At 40.5% G+C, this 24,214-nt stretch overlaps 1 protein-coding gene across 1 annotated transcript; it reads left to right on the top strand.

The window, feature by feature from the left end:
• The first annotated feature begins 567 nt into the window (after positions 1-567).
• NELFA (negative elongation factor complex member A) lies at positions 568-24,214 on the top strand. The gene is made up of 11 exons (XM_063401479.1): positions 568-1,240; positions 8,302-8,473; positions 9,366-9,527; positions 10,432-10,521; positions 12,347-12,477; positions 12,648-12,717; positions 13,541-13,629; positions 14,777-14,888; positions 17,068-17,324; positions 18,330-18,429; positions 19,924-24,214. The coding sequence occupies exons 1-11, from the start codon at positions 989-991 to the stop codon at positions 20,106-20,108; spliced, it is 1,620 nt and encodes a 539-aa protein (XP_063257549.1). The 5' UTR covers positions 568-988; the 3' UTR covers positions 20,109-24,214.

Below are 24,214 nucleotides of genomic sequence, written 5' to 3'. Positions count from 1 at the left end.
GTAAACAACGTCCTTTAAAAGCGGAATGTTGTAGAGAAAACATCTTCATTCAAAAACTTAAGAGAAAGAAATCAGCAGAATCTGCTCCGCACTCCTACAACTCCTACATTTTAATTTCAAGCAGCCACGCTAAAATGAACCGTTTATGCTGCACTTGAAAGTCCCTGAATTTTATGGGATTTAGACAATTGATCAAGTTTTCATATTTAAATAACGAGCCGAATCGCTAGGGAACACGAATGTACGCGCTGGGGTTCCTGATCGCCTGCCCCCTGTGCTGTGGCCGAGTAACCTCCCCCATGGCTGAAGCACCCAGCCCGCCAATCTCCGCGGAAAATCGTGGAGCAGATCCGCCTCGCCCCAGCTGCTCTGGGTGGGCAGGGCCGGCAGCTCTCGAGGGAGCCGTCCCTGGCTTAAAGCATTTTAAAGGGGCATTAGCGCCAGGGAACGGTGCTGGGTGGGAGCACAGGCGAGCCGCGGACTGGGCAGGAGAGGCGCGGAGGGAGCGGATGGCCCGCCCTAGGGGCTGGGAGGGACGGAGACGTGGTGCTCCGGGAAGCGCTGCGCCGGGGGCGCGGGGCCAACCCGCCTCGGGCAGGAAGCCCTGCCTCCCCGCCCCGCCGAGCGCCCTGGCGATCCCCCCGCCCGCCTCGGCGGCTCGCTCGCGGTTCTCCTCCCATTTCTGGCCAGAGGAGCCAGGGCGGACTGTGAGGGACAACGACTTGGGGCTGACAGAGGAACTTCTCTACATTGAAGCGGCGCCATCTTGCAATACGGATGAATAGCTGTGGCGGGCGCCATTTTGCATTTGGCCGAGAGATGAGAAGCGCCCTATTGTATTTCGCCTCCTGGGCGCCGCCATTTTAGGTTACGGCAGAACCTTCGCAAGCGCAATCTCATTGGACGCCGCCATTTTGGCTTACGAACAAGACGGCGACCCGCAGGGGTCCTCACCCCCTCCCTTCCTCCCTTTAGGTGCCTTCATAAAATGCCCGTCGAGAATCCCCTCTTTTTTCGCCCCGCTCCCAAGATGGCGTCGATGCGGGAGAGCGACACTGGCCTGTGGCTGCACAACAAACTGGGCTCCACGGACGAGCTGTGGGCGCCGCCGAGCATCGCCTCGCTGCTCACGGCCTCGGTCATCGACAACATCCGCCTCTGTTTCCACGGCCTTTCCTCGGCCGTCAAGCTCAAGCTGCTCCTGGGGATGCTGCACCTGCCCCGCCGGGCGGTGGATGAGGTGAGAGCCGGGTGGGAGTTGCAGCAAGCGAGGCGCGCATGTTTGTGTGAGGGGGAGAGGTCGGAGATGGAGTGAGGGGAGAAGAGGGGGCAGTGCCAGCACCACCACCCCCGCCCGCCCTTTTTTTTTCCCACACGGAGGCTGCGGGGAGGGGGCACACCGGGCTGCCCGCGGGGCGAAGCTGAGCGCCCGCAGCCCCTCAGGGCAGGGGCGTGTGGTGTAGGGCTGGTCCCCACAGTCATCCCCGCCTTCCATGAACGGACAGGAATAAGTGAAGGAGGTCTCCCGACTCGGTCCTCCGTGTGAGGAAAAGCGCCGAGATTGCCCGTGATAAGGGAGTGAGTGGAGTGGGAGCTTTGCTGCTGCTCCTCCTCTTCCTGCTCTTCGGGGATTCCCTGGTTGGCACTAGCCTTTTGAAAGCAGTTTGGACATGAAACCCATTGTGTGGCCCGCAGGGACTGTATAGAGCTGTGGTTTGGGTGCCTTTTAGGGAAGAGGGCTTTTCTGAGGCAGTGGTTGTGCGGCGGCTAGGATAGAGGCAGCACCGCTTAGGAGCAACCGTGTGTGTGCTCAGCTTCCTCCACGCCTTCCTGAGCACTGGCAGCCGTGTAGGTGTCACAAGTCGAGCATCTCGGCTTTAGGAAGGACAGCAGCAAGTGCTGAAACTTCGCGAGTGGAAGATCTGGGGTCTGCACTGAGCAGTGCTTTTCCCCACCCTCCTGCAGTCAGGTCTTGTCTGGGGAAAATGGCCATGGTTTTTGTTTGCCTCTCTTTACCTTTCTGGGAATAGCTGGTGCTTTCCTCTGTTGTCCTACTCTAGCTAATAAACTGGCTGGCTCGATTGTGAGCTGCCTCTGCAGGCTTCTTCACTTGGCCCTGGACCCTACCTCGTCTGCACCTGGCTTATTCTTACCAGTAGGCAGCTACAGATGTTTGGGGTAATAGCTGGAGAATGTCTGGAAATCTTAAGTTTCTTCAGACAGATGGAAGGAATTCCTCTCCTTCTTCCATCATGTAAAGTAGTATTTCCTGGTAACAATCATGGAAGTGGTGTGTAGTTAGTTTTCACCTTCCTGTGTAGCATATCCTCAGCTGTGCTTTCTTTCACTAGTCTCTTTCTTGGCTAAGACACAGCTACTTCTTAACCTTAATATACATATATACCAGGCAGGGTGTGGTATGTAACTTGAATTGTTGGCTCAGCTTTTGTGCACTTCTAGGCTGAAAATGGGCAAGCATCACCTTTAAGCAATAATTTAGTGTAAGCAGTAAGTCAGTATTTGTCTTGCTACATGCATCTGTATGATTCTTCACTGTGTTACACTGGTGTCACTTAAAAAAAAATCTTGTTCAGCATGTTTATGCTAGTTTTTAAAACATGTTATTCATGTTCAGTGGCTGTCCAGTGAACAAGCTGTCATCCTTGTGTGTGATGAATGGGGTCGTGTTCCAGGCAGACAAAATAGTCAAAGCCAGAAAGGGGGATGGGAGCTCGTGTGAACTTGTGAGTTTGCAAAATTCTTGTGAACTTAGTGTGAAAATCCAAGTAGCCTGGAAGAAATCATTCTTGCAGTGTTTAGAAAAATCAGTGGTGTTTTTAGATTGAAGAGAGTTTCAAAAGGCTTAGAGATCTTCATAAATAGCACTCATGACAACCCTTTGAGGGAGCAGCATTCAAGCAAACTGAAATAATTTGTTGAAATGCTTCAAGAGTGTTCACTGGATGAATGTTTTAAACCAAACCCGAGGAAGATGGCAGGCAGCAGCTTTCCTGGACCTGTGCTTGTGTTAGCTGTGGAGATAAAGTGTATGTAGAGATAAGGAAGTCAGTCAGTGTGCCTTTTACTGTGTACTTAAAGTGATCAGTTGTGTTCCAAATGTAAAGCTCTTGTCACTGCTGTAACAAAATATTGTGGGATTTTTCAGTTTGGTAGAGTTCATGAATTCAATCATAAGTTTAATCTTTCATTGTAAACTGATGATGATTGAGATCCACCCTTACCATCTTTAATTATTTCAGGAATATGTGATTTTGGTTTTTTCCTTAAACTGGGATAAGGGCCTTTAAAAAAAGGTTAAAAATAGAAAAACTCCTGAGGCAGAAACCCTTAACATTGCTGGTAGGCCTACTATTATCATTATAGGCTTCCTTCTAAGGATGGTAAAAATAGGTGATGTAATCAAACTGCTGGCAGAAAATGCTGTTGTCTTATCAAATGCTCATCATTTGTTGTGGTTAGTTTGCTAAGATACTTTTATTTGTGCAGATCTGTCACCTAACTTACAATCAAGAATTTCGATGTTTTAATTGGCATGGAGTACCTTGCACACCCCATCCAGAAAATAGAGAAATAAGTTCTGTGTCCAGAATGGCTGTGCTGTGCACATCTGTGCAGCAGCCTTTGCTGTGTGTTGGGGAGTGCTGGAAGCTGTGCCTTCCTGCCAGGACAGGGTAGGAAGCTGCCTGGAAGTGAATTTGTCACTTTGAAGTCACCCCCACGGCTAAAAATGATTAGACTTAACTATGAGAGTATTAATTATTCTCTTTGTAAATTATTCTCTGTGTCCTTCCCGTGCCATGTGCCAGTCTATATTGATCATGTGCGAGAAGCACCGAGCTGGCATTTGGAAGCTTAATTGTATTGGAAAATGTATTGCATCAGCTTTGTAAAGCTTTGGGAATCTTGATAGCAGCTACAGGATATGTTACATGTTAAAAGATATTCCCTTCTCTAGATAACAGATTCAGCTGAGTTATTTTTTCTTCAAAATATTTTTTTCTGTTTTCTGTATAGTGGCATTTTCATGAAAGCTTAGAATAACACAGAAACCATTTGGGAGCAGACATTTGAGTAAAAAGCAATGTGGGAATCAAGGAAACTGGTGGTATTTGGTTTAGAAGGGATTTAATTGCTCCTGGTCCTTTCTAAATCTCTGTGAAAGCTCCAGTCTAGACAAGTGAATCTTCAGTGAGCTCTCTTGAAAGCTCAGTCCTTCACTTAAGTGGTTTTATCCTCATATTTAATATCTTCCAATTTTCATAAAGTTTTCATTCAACACTCCAAATACTATATAGATACAAGTGACTTAATCCTCATAATACTCTCGTGGGACAGGTAATAAACCTAAATTTTTATCATGCTGTGAACCTCATTACTGCATGTTTGTTCCTGCTGACTAATAAGAATAATTGGCTCTCATTTTCATTTTCGAGTTGTGTTTTGTAGGCAGTTATCAAAAATTCCTTTCCCACTGTAATTCTCTCGGCAGAACTTGCAAACTCTTGAATCTTATGGCTTTTCATCTGCTAATTTTTTTCTAGATAATTGCACTTATTTGAAAAGATGCCTAAAGCTCAGTGTAGTGCTGACCAGAGTTTCAGTTGTGAATTAGGCAGAACTGTTATTTCTGTTTATTTTGCATATTATATTCTTGTTAACCTGATTCACAATGGCAAGTGCAAGCTTTCTTTCTATCCCAATGTTTAATTTATTTGTTCAGGGTTAGACTGTGACATTACAACCCAGTCTGGAACAAGGGCTGTACTTCTGTGGTCTCTGAATTATCTTGAGAGGAAGATTCCTATTCCAGCAGGGACCCGCCTGTTTATTACAGCAGAAATCAAAACTCTTTCTTTCTTTCTTTGTCCTGGCTTATGTGCACCAGGAGCCATCTGTGCAGGGAAGGGGATTGTGGAGTATGGGTGCAAAGGAATAAGAGGGGACATGACACTGCATTTCCCTCTGTATTGAGAACACACAGGCTGCTGTGCACCTCTCTGGCCTGCACCTGGAGTTCATAATTATATTCTGATGTAAAATGGAATATTTTAATCCAGTGTTTCTCTTGGCCACTTCAGCTTTTTTTATGATTAAAATGGAAACCACATACAATAGTGATATTGACCCATCCTGAGTTTCTATTGTGTAAATATTAATACTGTGTTTTCAATCCAATGCTTTTAGTTTAATGAAAATGCTCTATAATGATAATGCAGCTACCTATTAAAATACCATCTTTTCTATAGCCTCAGAAGGATTAAAGCTTTATTTGGTTTATTAGCCAACTGTTGATGCAGTTTTCTAAAAGTATTGTCACACACATTAATTTAGGCAGAATATAAAGTAAATAAATGTGAATTCTTTGCACGTAGTCATCTTGGAGCTGTCATGTTGTATGTTACTAGTAACATTTCCTTTTTTATACCTTCCCACAGTCCTGTTTGCCCTTCCTGCACAGCCATTATTCATCTGCCTTTGTTCCCAGACACTTCCCATCCTGCCTGATCACTACTCACTAGATGTTTCTAGTCATGGCCTGTGCTTTTTCTTGTGTGTAGCAGGCTGAGAAAAATACTTAAGAACCTTAAGTTTTAGATGAGAAAGACACTGGAATATGTTACATCCAATCTTTACATTCATGCTTAACAAGATGCTGGTTGGAGCTGATGGGGGTCTTACAGACTTTAGTGTTGCCATCACAGACAATTAAGCATTTGCAATTACTGTACCCTGTGCAGTAACAGGAAAACTGCATGTAGAATTCCCTGTTGAGTTGCATTTCATGCATTCTCAAACCATAAATGAAATGTTTCTTTTCAGCTGCCAGTGAAGTGGGAACATGTATTTAAATTGCCATTTAAAGACAAACCTGAGTGAAAACTTGAATCCAGGCTTGTTAAATGCAAAGCCATATTCAGGCAAGGGTCTGGTTAGCTCACAGTGCTTGTTTAGTGTGCTTTGCTTCCCTGTGTGCGATAGTGACTGTTCTCCCACTGTGTTATTTCTGTCATGAGGCCTTGTGATAATGTTATTTGCCCAGTGCTAGGCAAGCAGATTGTTTCTGGGCTCCTTTCTTGAAGGAACTAAAAGCTTTTAAAGCAGTGGGTTTTGGCATAAATAGGCTGCCTGAACTTTAGCCCTGAGAGCAGAGGGGATACAATGTGCCCAGACCAGAGCTCTACAGGAACTTTCAGAACGTAGACATGTAGCTCTGTAAATTTTTGGTGCAAATAAGAGTTTTGTGAAGTGGATATGAAAGGTAAATTGTGAGCATGCAAGAGACATTTTTCCTCTAGCTATTGCCTGACTTTGCTTTGATGAAGGAGATATTGATAGTCTGTGCACTCACCTGCATTAGTGGTGTCCACAGAAAAGCTTGTAAAAGCTACGAATTCATCAGCTCTTCTGGGATGCTTTAGGTTTCCGGGTGTTTTGTGTAAATCAGTACTTTGATTCCTTTAGGAGAGGCAGGAGAACAAAAGGCTTTGCTTTGATAGTATTCACAGTCATCCTCATCCACTGTAGAAGTGACTTTTGTTAAGGAGTTTAGGGTTAGAATAGAGAGATGGACAAGTGTGTGGAGGTTCTGGTGGGGTTATCTTTACTGAGGAAGAAATGAGCAGTGGAGACCAGCAAAGACTAGAACCTCAGAAATTGATTCCACCGGATAAGCATTGGTTACATTTGACAGCACATTAACCAGTGTATGGTCCTGGTTTTGTGCTCAGTTTAATCCAAAGCAAATCAGTGGCATTGCAGAAGATGGGAACTGGCCCATGTAGTGTCTTTTTCCCCTCTCCCCTCTTTGTGGTTGTGGTGTTTGTGTGACTGCAGTCAGTCACTCCAAGGAGCTGGTCGAGCTTAAAGCTGCAGAGATGCTCGTTTTGGGTCAGATGGACTGGTGCAGTTTGTTTCACAAGCTCCAAATGTGTGAGCCCTCAAACATGCAGGGGGTAAAGGACAAACTGGCTCTGCAGTGGACTTGTAAACCCTTCCAAAGTGAGAGGGCAATAACATTGTGTGGATGAAAGGACTTGAGAAATGTCAATGTTTGTTTGCTTCTGAGCTTTAAAAGTGGATGGGAGAGGAATGGGGAGCAGAAATTTAACTTTCATTTCTGTATTTAGAGTTTTATGCATAGAGTAAGCTTATTTTATTAAATGTTTTCATATAAGAGTGCTTTAAATAATGGGAAAGAAATACAGCATAAGGGTGAAGATGAGTCTCTTGCTTGTCTTCCTGTGTTCAGAAACATGATGACTGCAACTAAGCTATATGTGCCACAATCAGTGCTGAAAAATCAAAATTCACGTATTTCCTTATACTTGCGTGTACATTCTTCAGTGTTAATACAGTGCAGATAGAGCATTGTAAACTACTTCATGTAATTTTACTGTTGTGTTTTGTGGCTTATTAGAATATCTCAAACATCTTAGTTCTCTGAAGCTAACACTGTCATGCTTACATGAAAATTTACATGAAAAAAAATAGTGTTCAGTCTTTGGGGGTTTATACTTACTTGTGAATGAAGTAAACCCGTGCCTGTAGTCACCTTGATTTTCATGTCATGGTGCCTACATATATAATGATTAGTAATAAAAAAATACTGTTACAATGAAACTTAAAATTTATTTCATGTGTTATTTTTCAAAAATAGAAAAATAACTTTTTTTCTGACTATAGAAACTTTGGATAGATGGAAAATCTTGTTACTTGTGGCATGTTAGAGGGCTGTGTTTACTTCCATAATACATAATTTTTGTCAAACAATACAGTATTGATTAGGTTATTTTGGCCTAAGCTTAAGTCATATTTTGAATACAATTATGATGCAGATATAATCTGTCTGCATAATTATGCTGTAGGCTGGCAAGAGGCACATCTTCATTTAGATATCTGTTCTGAATAACTTGTATTCTATTTGCATATTCCTATCACTCCCTGGCTCCACAGGGAGTGTGAGTGTAAAACAGAAGGGTCAGTAATGTAAAAAACTGGCTGCTGCTTTTAGTAAAAATGCCCAATGCTAAACAAAGCTTTGAGCTGCCAAAAGCTCAGAACAAACTTGGGTTCGATTGGCTGAATGCAGTGTAAAAAACTTTCCTTGGTTCATTCTTTGCTTGGGTCTAGAGTTAATGTATAACTGTGTGGAAACAGTTTCCCTCTCCCTCCCCCAGTAGTAAAACATTGTGCATGTTTGTGTCTTTTTAAAATAAATCCAACTATAACCTGTTTAAAACTGTTTCCAATTGGTTGATTTTCTTTTTCTTTTTTTGTTAGATGAAAGGGGCACTGACTGAAATTATCCAGCTCGCTACCTTGGATTCAGACCCCTGGGTCTTAATGGTAGCTGATATTTTAAAATCCTTTCCAGATACTGGCTCCCTTAACCTTGATCTTGAAGAACAGAATCCCAATGTTCAAGATATTTTAGGAGAGCTTAGAGAGAAAGGTAAGCCTTTTCTGTTGGTGAAAATTGCAGGAATGTGGTGCCTTTTTTTAGGAATAACCTGTCATTTCACAGGCAGCTTTGCTGTCTTAACAGTAGAGGTACAAGAACAAGCACTGTCTTGTCTCTGAACTACCACAGTTCATGACCTGGAATGTTACTGGACTGGGGACTGTGGTATTTGGGGAATGGTAGCTTAAATTATCTTTTCACATATCATCAGAATTTAATGTCAGTTATTGCCTGGAGTGTGAGGGGCAGCACAGAAGTTTGTGTGGATGGCCAGGTAGCTACAGATTACCCAGCAGCTGAAAATACGGGGTCAGGCACTTGCACAGTTGCTGCTTCAAACAGTAAATGGTGATGCAAAACTACTCCTCCTGCTGCAGTGCGTTTATTTGAGCACATTGTCTAGAAAAAGCCCTCGAGCATCCATGGACAGACACGATCTCAGGGCTGGAGGTTGCAGCAGAACAATAATTAAATGACTTGGAGGTGGAAACACTTTGTTTTCTTTCTATAAACAAATGATCATTTGTCTGTCCACACTTGTGATTTGGATGTTCGTTCAGTAGTTTGGTTTTCATGTGTAATTTTTAAGGACTCGGAGAATTCAATAATTTTTATCTTTTTTTTGACAATAGTAGCATATTTAAGATACCTATATCTTGACTAGGTATAATTGAAATGGAAGCTTTTATAAAGCTAATGGGAAAAACAAACATACTAATAACTGGTTATGTATTGTGTAATAATTGGAACTAAATTAATCTTGGTGTTTATACAAGTAATCTAAAATTCCAAACCACCTGTACAGTGTAGCTGTAAAATGTTTTGTCATTAGCTGTCAAAGAGGTGCTAATACCCCTGTATACTGTGTTAACTCTTTATGCAGTAAGTGAATGTGAAACTTCAGCTATGTTGCCGTTGGAATGCCAATACTTAAACAAAAATGCCTTGACAACACTGGCTGGGCCACTTACTCCCCCAGTGAAACATTTCCAGCTGAAAAGGAAACCTAAAAGTGCCACTCTCAGAGCTGAACTCTTGCAGAAGTGTAAGTAGTATTAAGATTGTGTACAAATTAAATGGTGAAAGGAAGAATTATATTCAGTTTTATTCTCCAGAATGCTGATACACTATAATTTTCTGTTGCAAGAGCTTTCCTGGATGAGGATGGACTGATATGTGGAAGAGCAGATGCAAGTCATTCCAGGCAGGATTGCATTAAAATACTGATCTTGGTTTAAATGCTGTTCAGATTTCGAGGCATACAAAGAGCTGTAGCTTTTTAAAGCACAGTTCAGTCCTCTCCTGGGTATATGTAATAGTTGGGAAGACTTCTGAGGGACAGCTTTGGTTAAAGCTCCTGAAACAAAAGTAAAATGAGAAAAGTTTATTTTGCCTTGTGCTTTTGGAGCAGGGAGCAAGACCTGCTAATTATTGCTTTCTTGCACTCAGTGTGGCTGTACAGGGTATAAAAACCAAGAGGGTTTTCTCTCAACAAAAGGCAGCATGTGTACATGTATGTATTGGTAGCTGGTTGAATAAGTGATCTTAAAATAGTTTACTGCAGCTGCTGTTCTGTTGCAGCAGCTTGCTGCTTACTTGCATGTAACTTGAGTTGGTCTAGTTAAATACAAAATTTGTACCTTTTCATAATGTGTCATATAACTTTTGAAATTTATTTAAATTTCTGTTGAGTAAATTACCTATTCTGGTAATTTCTTTTACCTTAGGCCACCTTGTCTATTGCATAGTCGTATTGATTTTTCATTCTCTCCCAATACTCTGCCTACTTCACATAAATGACCATAAATGGTTTTAATTAAAATATAATTCTTTTTTTGGTGCTATTCCTATCTCTTTATGTATTAGTTAATAACATTTTATGTAAGAAGCAATGTGTTGTATATTTTCAGCACAGGTTCTGTAATAACTAAAGCCATTTTTCCTTTTAGCAACAGAAACTGCTCAACAGCTCAAGAAGACTGCAGGAGTGCCTTTCCATGCCAAAGGCAGGGGACTGGTCAAGAAGATAGATACAACAAGTATGGCTCACTTTCATCAATTCTCAGAAAGAAAACCTAATAAAGTGGCCTTGATGAAGAATAAAATCATCATCTGGTTTTTTACAAAAGCTTAATTTTTTTTTTTGAAGCAAAGGATTTCTCCCTTTCTGCCTCCCTCTCTCCTGATACTGAAATGTTTCTCACATGTCTTGTCAGAAAGAACAACAGTGTGGGGGGTTTTTTAAATGGCAAGTATATCTGCCATGCTTCTAAACTGTATGCAGCTAGATCATGCCTATAGACTTTGATAGGAATTTAATTTGCATCACTCCAGGAATAACTCCTGACTAAGCCATGTTGCTCCAAAAGGGAGCAGAGTGGATCACAGTAGGCTGCTGTGCTCTTTGAAATGCTGTGGAGTAGACTGAAACGATCTTGTATTTGTGTAATTCTGTCTGGAGAAAGAAGAGGGGACAGGGTGTTCTCTGCAGCCAAGGCTGAGCGCTGAATTCTACATGGCAAACCTGTGGAATGATCCTTCAGCTTTGTACTAATGTATTTCACTTGTTTGCTGAAGTTCCTGAACTGCTTCAATTTTTCAAATAGGTGTGAAAAGAGGGTTTAAAGTTAGTTACATACTTTAGGTCACTGCACAGGTATAACTTTGCTGGCCACCAGTGATGCTGAGGTGTGAACCTTTGCGTGATTTCTTGGCGTGGCTACAAGCTATGATGTACTTTGTGTCAATGCTGTTTAAGATGTGGCTTTGAGGGCTGAAGTTTGGCCTCATGTTCATGCAGAAAATGCAAAAGGTCTAGTTGCAATTTGAACTAAAAATTGTCCCATTGTAGAAAAGGACTGTTAGTTCTTGGCATTCTGTGTAGCTGTTGAATTACTAAAGCCAGTTCTTAGATCTGGCCTTTAGAGCCAGCTGGCTTCTAAAAACAGGAGTTGGGGACCTGCTGAGGTTTGCTCTGCTGAAAGGTACTCACATGGGTCAGAGCATTGTCCTGTGCTGAAAACATTTTCAGGACAACCTTTAGAGGGATACAGGGTCTCTAAGCTCAAACTGAAGTTCTCTGTTTATCTTCAACTTACAGGGCATGATGAGATTGTCAGGAAGCTCAAAGACCTGATAGATCTGTATATTTATCCCACATCTTTCAATAGTTAAAAGATTGCTGTGTTTAGTGGTAGCATGAAGTGAGGTAGAAGGGCAGCATCACAGAGCTGGGAGGAAACAGATGCTTACAGGTGTAGCTGATGCTGCTGAGTACTGAGACAGGAGGTGTCCTGTGTGCACTCTAGACCCAGACTGTGTCCTCCTTGTGCAAACAGCAGCTCTAGAATTTCACACCCCTGTGTGAGGCTGTAATTTACCTTTGCAGCAGATCATGAGCCCTTAGCTCTGCAGAAGCTTGGCTAAGATTTTTGGTTAAATACAGTTTTACCAAGTAATTAGATTGTGAAAATCAAAGAGTAACTTTGCAATAACTGGACTCAAAAGATTTATGTCCTACACTGTTTTACATGTTCAGAGTTTATTTTTACAAGTAAGGAAAGCATCTGTGTGTATAGGAAAAGCAGATTTTGTTAGCAGTGCACCTGTTTGTTTACTTCATGTAGAATGGGGTTGCAAGCATTGCTCAGAGATTGGCTCTTACTCCTTCTTTGAAGAGTAAAACCTAATCTGACCTTTGAGGGACCTGTAGTGTTATAGCCAATTCCACATTATAAAAATTTTAATTGAAAGGGCAGGTAGTGTGTGCATCAAGAAGGGGAAGAGCTAAAGAACTTGTTAAAGCATTTTTCATAACCAGTTAAACGCATATTTGAGTTGTTGCCTTCTTTGCTCTTCCCTAAGCACCACTCAAAGGAATACCAAAACAAGCTCCCTTCAGGAGTACTTCAGCACCCAGTGTTTTTAGTCCTTCTGGAAACAGAACTCCTATTCCTCCTTCAAGAACACCTTTGCGCAAAGAAAGAGGAGTAAAGGTAGGTGCACTCCTTGTTTTTCAGCTCAGTTCTCTTCTTTCAGCTAAAGTGAATTTCTGCTGTTGCTCTGAATCAATATATTAAAGGAAAAAATCCTGAGGATGATATTTAGAGATAAACTACATAGATTTAACACTGATTATTAAGTTCTTTGTGGTCTTTCTTTTCAGCTTCTAGATATATCTGAGCTGGATATGGTAGGGGCTGGTCGTGAAGCTAAGAGAAGAAGAAAGACATTAGGTTGGTACAGCATTCTACTTACAAAGGCTGTCAGTACACCTGCAAATAGGATCAAGATTTGTAGTACCATTTTGTGCTTAACCTGCTAAAGCTTAGCCTGAGCTAAACTTTAAAAAATTAGGGGATGTGATACCAAACAACCCAAACAGGTGTTAAGGGAGGATTTTCACTTGTTTCAGTGCTCCTGCTCATATTGGCCTGGCTTAGGTAATATAACTCAATTATGTGAAGGGATTGAGCTAATCAGTTGTGCTTTGGGCAGCCCATAGGTGTGAGTGGCATCAGTACTGAATTTTTTCTGAGTTACTTTCATATACGCACTTCTACTGGCTGTATGGCCATGTAAGTTAGGTGAAAGTGATGTTGGAAAACATTATAGCACTTTCCAAAATTTTGACTGAGAGATCTTAGCAAGTGAATAATATCTGATACACTGCTTTTAAGGCAAGTGACAGGGGAGTGTCCTACTTAACCATATCAAGAAGACACACTAAGCAGAATATTTGTCCCAAAACAACTTTTTTTGTATTTGTCACAAAAAAAAGAATACCACCTCAGAACAAAACCATAATTGCAATTAACATGTTGCTTGGGCTTTCATGCCTTCCAGTATCAGATTACTCAGTTACTGTATCCTATACATTGTGGTTTGGTTCAATATAAAACCGTGTTTTGAGATTACTGTATCTGTTTCAGCATACACATCTTCAAGCATATTCTAGCATACTTTGAGAAATGCATTTTTATTTATATCTTTGTTTAAGAAGTATATTCAATATTTCTGAAAAAAAATTTTGGACTCACTTCTGTTTTCATGCGATAGATACGGAAGTTGTGGAAAAACAAGCCAAAGAAGAAACGGTAGTAGAAAATGCTACCCCAGATTATGCTGCTGGCCTTGTGTCTACACAGGTAAAACCAATCAAAATCAATCAAACAAAACCCAACCAGTAAAAAAAAGTCTTGACATGTGGTGCTGTTCTAAAGCACTTAAACACTGCAATGCTATTTTACTTACTTGTTGAAACATGTCTCTTTATGTAAGAAAATCTATATAATTTTTTCAAAAATCCATTATATTTTCACCAAAGAAAAAGCAAACCTATTGCTAGAAGTTGTTCAGTCAGGGAGAGGGAAAACGAGTCATCTGTAGGCTTTTTTTCCTCCTATTTCAGATACAGCAATTAGAAACCATGGTGCAGCTTTGTTTTCGCAGTCAGGATGTAGGTTCTACAAGAACATTATGTCCTGCCCTTACTTTTGAGTGAGAAGGTGTCTGTTGGGCGTGTGTGACAAGCCAAGGCAAAAATCCAGGCAGATCTTGGGAGGCCAGAGTCAGAAGTGAAGGTCATGGCCTGTCTTTCTGCAGAGTGCTAAGAGAATCTTCTTTTTAACAAGTTCCACATTTTACACAATATCTGTATTTTATATAGTAGGGCTACCTTAAATGATTTGTCTGTTAGACTTATTCCCCCCAAGACTTCTTTCCTCTCTCACCTCCTGATGTTCACAAGGCTGGATCAGGCAGTGAAGTCATCAACCATGCTGCTGTCTTTATGCTGTGGATGCAGTGTCATGTATAATTAAGTAGAAAATGAGGCTTTTTCTGTAGCCTTATCATCCTGGGTGGCATCAGTTGATGTTGGTGTTGACTGCCTGTTTCAGTGGGAATGCTGTTTTTGCCTGTAGTTTCTGCTGCCTTCTGCTTGCCTGTGTCCCAGAGGCCTTTGTGTTCTCCTGGGTGATACCCTCGTAGGCCTTCTGCCCATGGATGAACATGGTTCTGCTTGCTAATGGTGAAGAGAATGTTTCCTCTGGTAGATCACTTAATCCTAGAGTGTAATTCTTCACAGAGGGCCAGCTGCACAAATTTCTAATGTTTGAAGTAGAAAGTTAGTGTTGAACAGGTTGCTAGGTAGGACTCCCAACAGAGGAGTCTGCAGTTAATTTCCCAAAGGGAATATCTTAGTAAAACTAATATTGGAGTTGTATTTAAAATGCAGAAACAGCCCATGAATACTTGCAGTGTGGCTTTAATACTTTCTTTTCTGTTCTGCAGAAACTTGGCTCTTTGAACAATGAGCCTGCACTACCTTCTACAAGTTATTTACCTGCTACCCCCAGTGTGGTGCCGTCTTCCTCCTATATCCCAAGCTCTGAAACACAGCCAGGTAACAGACACTTCTTCACTCTTGGGACCTGCTAACTCCAGCTCTGTACAGTTTCACTGTCTGGCTGCTCTTGTGTTTACAAACCTGCTGTCCCTCAACCTGAGTTAAACTCCACCTTAGCAATATAAAATCCATTGCAAGACTCCTGCCTCTGAGTTTGGGGAAGCCAGACATATCATTTAACCTAAGTAAAGAACATAATTGTTGGCTCTAAATTTTTAACAGTGACTACTAGGTAAGTCACGTAAGTGAAACAATTTCCTGGTTTGTTTTTTTTTTTCTTTTTTTCTTACACAGTAATAGAAAATCCAGCTTTTGCAATCCCCAAAGAGTAATCAACTTAATTCTGAAATATATGTTCCATACACACACATGCTAGCACATAAAAAACAGTTGCTTTAAGAAGTCAGTTTTATTTCTTAAGGCAAGTGTATATTACTTTTCACACAGTTTGGGATTAAGCCATCCATTTTTCTTTTACCTTTGTATAACAAAGATAATAGCTGACCTCCTGTATATTTTGAAAAGTGCTGTTATTTTCAATTCTAGTAAATTGCCAGTAGTAAAAAATAGTTTGTACAAGTCCTTTTTTCCTACACTTTTATTTTAACCAACTTGATTTTATTTTTCCTTCCCTGCTGTGTGTGAAGTCTTTAAAGGAATGTATCACTTTGTGCTAACAGATGTCCGTGACTGGGATTCATTACCAGATCTGTCTGTTAACAGAGAGCCAACATTTCAGTTTAATACATTATTTTTACTTTTGCTTTTGAACTGTGGCATTTTGGGCACTGTGGAAAACTGCATATGGAAAACCCAGTCAATTCATTTAGCCTCAAAACAGTTCAGAATCTCTCTGAAGGTCTATGCACATCTTTCTCTGGCAGAAAATTGGCATCTCCAGAAGGAATGCAGCCAAGAACACATCAGTGTGTCAACAGCTATAATACTATTTTCCAGAGTGTTGGCATTGTGTTCAACAGCAGGAAAAGCTTAGTTTAAAATTCTCTACTCTTTCCTTTAGGAGTATGGAGTATTTAGCTTTTCTTATGGACCAGGAACATAAAGCTGTTTTCTTGATATAAGATGCACACAGAAGATCACAGATTTGGCCTCATACAATCTGAGGTTGCATAATTAAGGCATTACTTTATGAAAGTCAATTATTCTGATAAGAGACAAAGCTAGTAATGAGAATTGTACAAGAATAGGGAATAACTCATAGTTGCAAATGTTTATCCTCTCAATTGTTCCATGTCTACTGAAAAATACCACTGCTGCTAAAACCATTGCCATGTGTGAGCTAAGGTGGAGAACCACAGAAGTCTCATTTCCTAAAGTCTGATCTGAAGGGCATCAGTGTAGCACTAATCCATATCTGCCTTTAGTCTGCTGTGAACACAATGTAAACAGGTCAACTTAAACCTCATGAGGTTTGTGAAGGGTGCTTGAGCAGCTGTGCCTGTGTCCAAGAGCTGCAAAAGAACACACACAGAGTGTCCACTGGGTAATTCCCACTGGCTGGACAGATGGTAACCTGCATGGTCAAGCTGCTGTGATTTCATGAGTTGCCTCCAACTGCAGCCAGGTTTGGAATAGTATAACTTCCTTTATTGAAGGTGGATGGATCAGCTTTGAGAAAGAACAGAGTTAAGCCTTGTCAGAGTTGTGGGGTTTTAACTTCTAGCAGTTAGTGTTTAAATAACGAGTGATTTGTGACATCTGTTAAAGTATATTTGTATTTTCAGTATCTTAATGTCATTTCCTTTGAAAGCTGCTGCTATATTAGTTAAAAACAGGTGAAATATTTTTAGACTCGCTCTGTGCAATAGTACAGCAGCAGTCCTGGTAGGATCAGAGTACAGTTTTATGGCTATATAAACTGGAAAGTAAGTATAGCAGTTTCAGTAATAAAATGGATATTGATTAAACATGAAATTTGATGCTAAATATATTGTATCTGTATTGAACAGCTAGTTACTCTGTTGTCTAATTATTTCTAAAGATAATTGAGTGGAAAGAGCATTAGCTCTTTTCATATGGATATTAGATGGCATATATTGAATGGTGGTGCTAAAATGGAATCATCAGAGATTTTAGTTTTCTTTAAAGGCCACTGGGTGATGCTAATCCCTCTTTGTGGATAATAATGTTTTAATTATCCTGGCTGGTTTTGCAGCTGGCTCTGCACGAGAGGCCTTGCAGACCAACAGACAGACTGAAGAGCCTGCAGCTCCAACTGCTACTACAACTCTCCCTGCACAGTTCAAACAAAGAACACCCATGTACAACAGTAACTCTAATCCCCCTGCAGCTACACCTACCTCACCCCTGACACCCACCACACCTCCTGCCATCTCCCCTGCGGCACAGGCACCGCAAGTGGCTCCCCAAACCCAGCAACAGCCACCGCCGAAGAAAAGCCTCTCTCTCACAGTAAGTAAAACCAGGTTCTTGTTGACTGATGCTTTTGATGTGCATTGGATCTCATGTGTATGTTGACATTTCTTGGCCTTTGGATCATGAAGTGGTTGAGGCTGCTTTTTTGTAACCAAAGATTACAAAAATACTTTGTGGTTTACCATTGCTGTCTTAATGTTATTCACAACATTTTTAGTTGTGCAGTGTTAATGTTGCAGTAAGATTACTTAATGCTGTTTGTTACGTAAAATAATGTGTTGCTCATTATATAGAATTTTGGGAGAAAGGTATATTTCCAGCAGAAATTGCCCAGCCAATTGCACATAATATAAGTTGCTTAGAATTGTCCTGAAATTGCTGTAGTAGGAGAAGATACATCAATAGCTTGTTTTAAGGTAAAAGATTTTTATTTCTGATCCACCTCATCCCCCCATTACACATTTTTCAAAGCCTGAGAGTGGGGATATATCTTGAAGCTTCTTATTCCTGGTACTTTGGTATATATATTATATGCATGCTTGGAGGCTCAGTTTGAGATGCAACTGATCTGAAGACTCTGCTAAACACATCTGTAAGCCTGGCTTGCAAGATCTGAACTTTAGCAAGCTGGGTGACTCCTTTTCAGTAGCTCTACTGCATTTATTAAAGAAAGAGAAATCCTCTGAAATTATTGCAAGCCTGGGTTTGTTGGATTGTAGAGAAAGCATTGAATTATTTTCTTTTTTTCTCTAATGTCATAAAGGATACAAAATTGAAAACATAAACATTAAAGCCTTTCACAGGTTTCTGTAACTGTTTGAAGGTGGAGTGGTTTTTTTTCAGTGTCCAGAGTTGATTTGTCACTGCTGTGCATTAGGAATAAGTATTGCAGAGGGGAAGCCTTGAGGTTAAGATGCCTTTTTTGTTAACTTTTTGTAGGTCCTACAAACTTTCACCTTAATTTTTATGCTCATCTGTGGGTATTAATGGGGTCCCTGTTGGCAAAGTTTTTCTCAACTGAATTTGTTGTGTCTGTTACAGAGGGAGCAAATGTATGCTGCACAGGAAATGTTCAAGACTGCAAACAAAGTTACAAGGCCAGAAAAGGCTCTTATACTTGGATTCATGGCAGGATCCAGAGGCACGTATTGATACTAATTTAGCTTGCTTCTGAGTACACAAATCTGAAATACAGCCCAGCCTTTCTAAATGTGCATATTGAGTGCATTGCTTTAGCTCTGTCTGCACGTGCTGGGCTTGTTGCTTTACACTAGACTCTACATCATTTTATGAATTATAGTTCTGACTACCTGGAAATGAGTCTTTAGTGTCTATTTCCACTAAGTCAACTGTTCTGTCAGAACAGCTGCTGATCACAATATAACTGAACTCACTGCAGAATTATGGCTTAGGGTTGAGGAGAAATGGCAGCTGGTGAGCAGTGATCAAAGTGGAATTAGGTGCTGCTCCTCTGCCTAGAGGACCAATGAATGTGACATTTTTTCTGCCCAGTTGAGGTACCAGTTGTGCAATGCAGAACCTCTTTGCTAATTCCTTGCTTTAGAAACTGGCAACTGTTATCTCAGAGGCTTTAGATAACAACTGGTGCTGTGAATCACAGGGAGATAAGCTGTCTCATAGCTGGATCCTGTTATGTATTGGCCTTGATAGACCAAAGCTGTTCTACCTAGAAGATTATCGGATGTAAGATGAGAAGGGGCTGAAGAGTCCTTAAATGAACTCCATCATCTGCACTAGCTCTGGTTTCTAATTTGGTATTTGAGGGCTCCTGTAAGCAGAGTCCTGCAGCCTCAGTGTGGCTCATGCATTTGGAGTAAAGCAGTACACTCATGAAGATGGCCAGAGCAGAGTCACTGTGGTGAGCCCTGAGCTTTTAAGTTTGGTGCATCTTGCATTAATGACAGTGTTTTCAGTGCTTGATGCTACTTCAGATTGCAGTAGAGGGCTGTACTCTAACATCTACATGGACAGCTTTTTCTAACACAAAGTAAAATACTGTTTTGGAAGTGTGTGTGATACAGATTCATGTACACATATATAGTAAAGTGTATATTAATACGAATTCCTTCAGTAATTATGTCAGCACCTTTTGGAGGTTGGATAAATAACTGCCAGCTGATATTCTTGAGCAGCATTCCAGTACCTTAAAGTGTAACATTTAAATCTTCTACTGGCATGGAACTGAGTCTAGGACAAGTGGTTTCAGTGAAGCTTTTTGGGCTTCCTTAACAGCTAAAAATTCTGGAGGCATTTAACTACAAAATGTCTCCCAGGTAAAGTAGCTCTGGTAGTTCAAGTTTACCAACTCCATTTAAATATAAGCTTCTCTTCTGACTCTTGAGGCAGAGAGAAATGGCACTGGCAGGATTTACTCCCTCTTTTATTATTCTTCCAATTACTTTAGCCTTGACCTTCATCTTTTGGGGTCTGATTTTGTGATTTTTGAAACTCAGTCTCAGAAGTATTGACAGAGATAAATGTTTGTGGTTTGCTCAGCTTTGGGTTTCAGAGTTGTTGTTTGTGTTTTGGGGTTGTTTTTCTAAGCATAAGAACCCCCTATCTTGTCTAATATACTCTTGAAATGTATAACATGTTCCTCTCCTTGTTTCTGCAGAGAATCCTTGCCAAGAGCAAGGTGACATCATCCAAATTAAACTTAGTGAACATACAGAAGATTTACCAAAGGCAGATGGCACTGGCAGCACCACTATGTTGGTTGACACAGTCTTTGAAATGAACTATGCTACTGGTGAATGGACCCGATTCAAGAAGTACAAACCTATAACTAATGTTTCCTAAGAGATGCAGCAGCAGCAGACTGGACCAAATCAAGCTTAGAGTCAACCAGCTCATAGAGTATGTCAACTGTACAAAATGGCATTCATGTGTACATTTCTTATTACCCTCCAGAGTAGAAGCTGTGCTCTTCAACCAAACCGAGCTCAGTGAACACAGAAGATGATGGTGTCAAACTCACTTTATTTTTTTTTATTAATCTTGGGAGAGGGAAAGATGATCTTGATGTGGGGGACGTTGTTGGTGTGTTTTTGTTTTCCTGCAGTTCAGGATGCTGAAAAAGAAGATCACAGCTGAAAGGTTACAGATAGGAGCAGTTTACTGCCAAGTACCAGAAGAGAAGACTACTGCACAGTCAATCACGGTTTACTGTTAACTGAGGGCACAGATTTTATTGTAAAAGCATTTTCTTTGGCAACATGAGTTCTGTCGTAACAATGGATGTTTGAAGCACCACAGGTCGGTGCTTGATAATTTTGTATTTCAGCTGCAGTATAACTATTGCAGATGGTAGATGTCAGTGTCTAAAGGTACCCACTGTATGTTTAGCTTATTTATGCTTGGGTCATAGGATGAGATTGAGCAGCTTTCTTAACTCTCTATATTGTCAGTGTACATGCCCAGCATGAGTTAATCCATATTTGTCATTATTTGAGATAGACAGAAACTGAGTATCATAACTTTCTGAAGAAAAAAATGCATCAAAATTATAAAAGTCCCTGTGGCTTGTTGCTCCCTGGAGGTGATAGTTCCTTGCCATAGGAGTCTTGGGGTAGAAGCTGATCTGTGGCTCTTGCATAACAAGCCCTTTACACAGCATAACTCACCTGGAGGAAGGGAAATAACTACATCACAAAATCAATTGGAGCCAAATTTAAAAATGGCCCTAGAAATGGCTGAGACACATCTGAGTAGAAGAAGTAGATTTGTTGTCTTGAGGCACTGTTAATGTCTGTTTGGTTGAGCAGTCATAAAGTGTTTCATTGCCAAGCCCTGGCCCAAAATGTTTTGAATGACTGTAGCTGTGGTTCTTACCAGTGTAGTTTTATCAGTACAATTTACACTGGCATATAAATGTGCCTTGTACTTGCCCCTGCTAGTAGAAGCACATTTTTATCTTTATAACTGTGTTCATACCAGTGGTGTAATCTGGCTTTAATAGTACAAACAAAGCTGGCATTTACTGAGAGGATTTATATACATTAGTCGGGATTCCTTCTTGGGAGACTTGGCTTCATCATTTGAAGAAGTCTTGGATTCAGTGTCTGGTTTCTACCAGTACTTGTGTGTAGAGCTGTGCTTGGTTAGGAATGCTGCTTAGAACGAAGAAATACAAAGATGAGTAACAGAGTGGTGATGTGTTGAGGAGGTACCTTGGGCTGACTTAGAGGTTCCTGTTGAAGTAGAACTTTTTGGACAAAATGAGGCTTTTTATTTTGTTTCTTTTCTCTGAAAAGAAAGCAGACCAAATCCCATAGTACACTTGTATACTAAAAAAGACATATAGATGTTTGATTAGAATTTTTTTATTGGGGAATTTTTATTGCATTTTAATCTTAGTTTTTCAATCAAACTACCCAACTGGACAGGGCAAGTATAAATAATATTAAAAAACCCCACCCTGTATTCTACATTGTTTTAAGATGTGACCAAAAGTGTAGATTTCTTAACTTTATTTAAACAAATACACAGAATGATCTAGCTCCTGTAACGGGCAGGGTGTTTGATGGTAACTGCTGCTGTTACAGAGTGTTGTGCATGTTTTAGTGTGAAAGTTACTCACATACAACTGTCACATCGGGGCTGTCCTCCCCACAATGACTCATTTCAGAAACAACATAGATTGTAATTTTGATTCCAACTTTTCTTTTTAAACAGCTTGACAAGTGAGGGTGAGTAGTGAGTTTTAGTTTTTAGGAGTTTAGTAGAATGTGTTATGGTTATAACTTATTTGGTTTTAGAGTGTTACACACTGAGGGCTAATGATAGGATATGAAAGTATTCATCTTTTAGAAGAAAGGTTTAAAGAAAAGTGACATTCCTTTTGTTGTCTGCATTCAGATTTTAAAGTTTCCTTGTGATGACCAGTTTTCTGTAAACATGTGTGATACTTCTGTCTTAACTCTTCCTGCTTGCTAGATGAGCTGCAAGTATCAGATGCAGTTGTTAAGAATGAGCATTCACAAAATTGGCTGGCTTGAGGGGCGTGTGCTGTCACTGTGAACTGTTGAGGCAGTACTGTGCTGTTCAGCTGTGGTCAGGAGCTGCTGGGTAGTGGCTCTGTTGGCTTGCTTGACATTAATGGTGGTCCCTCATTGAACTTTCTGGATCCACAGAAGTCTGCATTTCAGACCTGTGCTTTGGGTGGAGATGGCTGGCCCTCTGCTCTTCGAGAAGCCCTTCTAGAATGCAGTGGAGTCATTTGAGTGCAGTAATATGTAGAAAGCTTAACCATGCTGCTGTTTGTAATTGCTGCATAATGCAGTTGGTCTCCAGGCCTGTTTGTCTAAAGTCAGTCATAAGCAATTAATGGGAATTTTAAGTAGAACTGTAGTATATTTTTAATTCCGTTAACTCATTAGGATGATACAATTTAACACTGCAAAAATAAATTATTTTTTAAAGTCACTCTATGACCCTCAGCACCAGAGCATTACTTCAACTTAATCTGTGAATCTAGAAGGTGTTTAAATGCCTAAAGAAAGGGAAGGTTCTGCAACATTGTTAAAATGATACATTATAAGAAGTAAAACTATGTGGAGTTCTTAGGTTCAGAGAATGAAATAATCAAATCTGTGTAATCAAATTCCTGGAAGTAGGAATAATGCCAGACAAATAAGAAAGGGCAACAAAACTTAAATATTGAAATTCCAATATATTGGAATTGTTACATGCAAAACAAAATGTGGCCTTGGAACTTGAAATTTTTTATCTTGAATACTCAGTCACTTGGATGTGAAGCTATTCAGTGAGGCTCAGTGTGTGCTGTAGGTTAAAAAAAGGCATTTCTTTACTCTTGAATGACTTGCAGATGTACTGAGTTGACCAGAGAAGTAATTCAGAGTTTTCTTAAAGCTTTGCTTTTGTCCTTTCCTCATCCCTTTATCCAAGCATTAAGTTTTAGGAAATAGCAAGGCCAAACTTTAGAACTTTGGGCTTGAACTGCATCTCATCAAGGGGAATGTCCCAGTCTCTCTTGCCCTTGCTTTGTAGAGAAGCCCCTGTCTGTTCAAGCCCAGGCATGATATGAATTAGCTTCTTTGATTTGAGTAGGAAATACTGGAGAAAGAAGCAATGAAAGGGGCTTGTGTTTTCCCTGTCCTGTCCAAACTTTGTTTTTAGGCACATTCATCTTACCCAGGGTATTCAACAACTTCTGTAGTGAAGTGCTAGATTTCTTAAGGCTCTGTTTTCTTTCATATGTGCTGTGAGGACCAGAAAGAGTGCAATGGGTGTAATGAAGAAAGGGAGCCCAAGAAGGATGTTGAGCAAGAGTTCTGATCACAGATTCCGTCTTTCTGTTCATTCTTTTGCTACTCTAATGCTTTGTAGTTATCTCCATACAAACCAGTCTAAGCTAAGTACAGTTAACGCTCTAGTATTGGGCTGGTGTTTTATGGGTTAACCTGATTTTCAGTCCTGGCTTTGCCATTTTTTCTTTTGTTTCAATACCATAGGATCCTGGATACAGTGCAGAGGAGCCTTTGGTAGTTGCTTGACATCTTCATGTGGAATTGGTCACTTTTCTCACTAAGTTGTGTCAAAGTGCAGATCACTTGTTCAGATAAAAGAATCTTGAGACTTTGACATCACATGATTTAAGAATGAATCACATTTTCATAGTAAGATCTGACTGGAAAAAAAAAGACTAAAAAATGTTAAGCCAGAGCCCTCTGGGAATCTGGTGCCTTTAACAAAAACTGTCATTTTGTAAAATGTCACATCTATAGCATAGCCCATATGTTTTCTATCGGTTTTTGTTTGGTTTGTTTTTGTTGTTTTTTTTTTTTTTTTTTTGTACAGATGTAAATTCAAAATATTCTGTCTTTGGGTACGTATTTTCAGTGTAATACAGTATGTATAATAAAAAATTTAGATTTTCTAAGGAA

The sequence above is a fragment of the Prinia subflava genome, chromosome 7 (genome assembly GCF_021018805.1).
Source record: "Prinia subflava isolate CZ2003 ecotype Zambia chromosome 7, Cam_Psub_1.2, whole genome shotgun sequence".
Lineage (NCBI taxonomy): Eukaryota > Metazoa > Chordata > Aves > Passeriformes > Cisticolidae > Prinia > Prinia subflava.
This window is presented reverse-complemented; position numbering and strand designations above follow the sequence as displayed.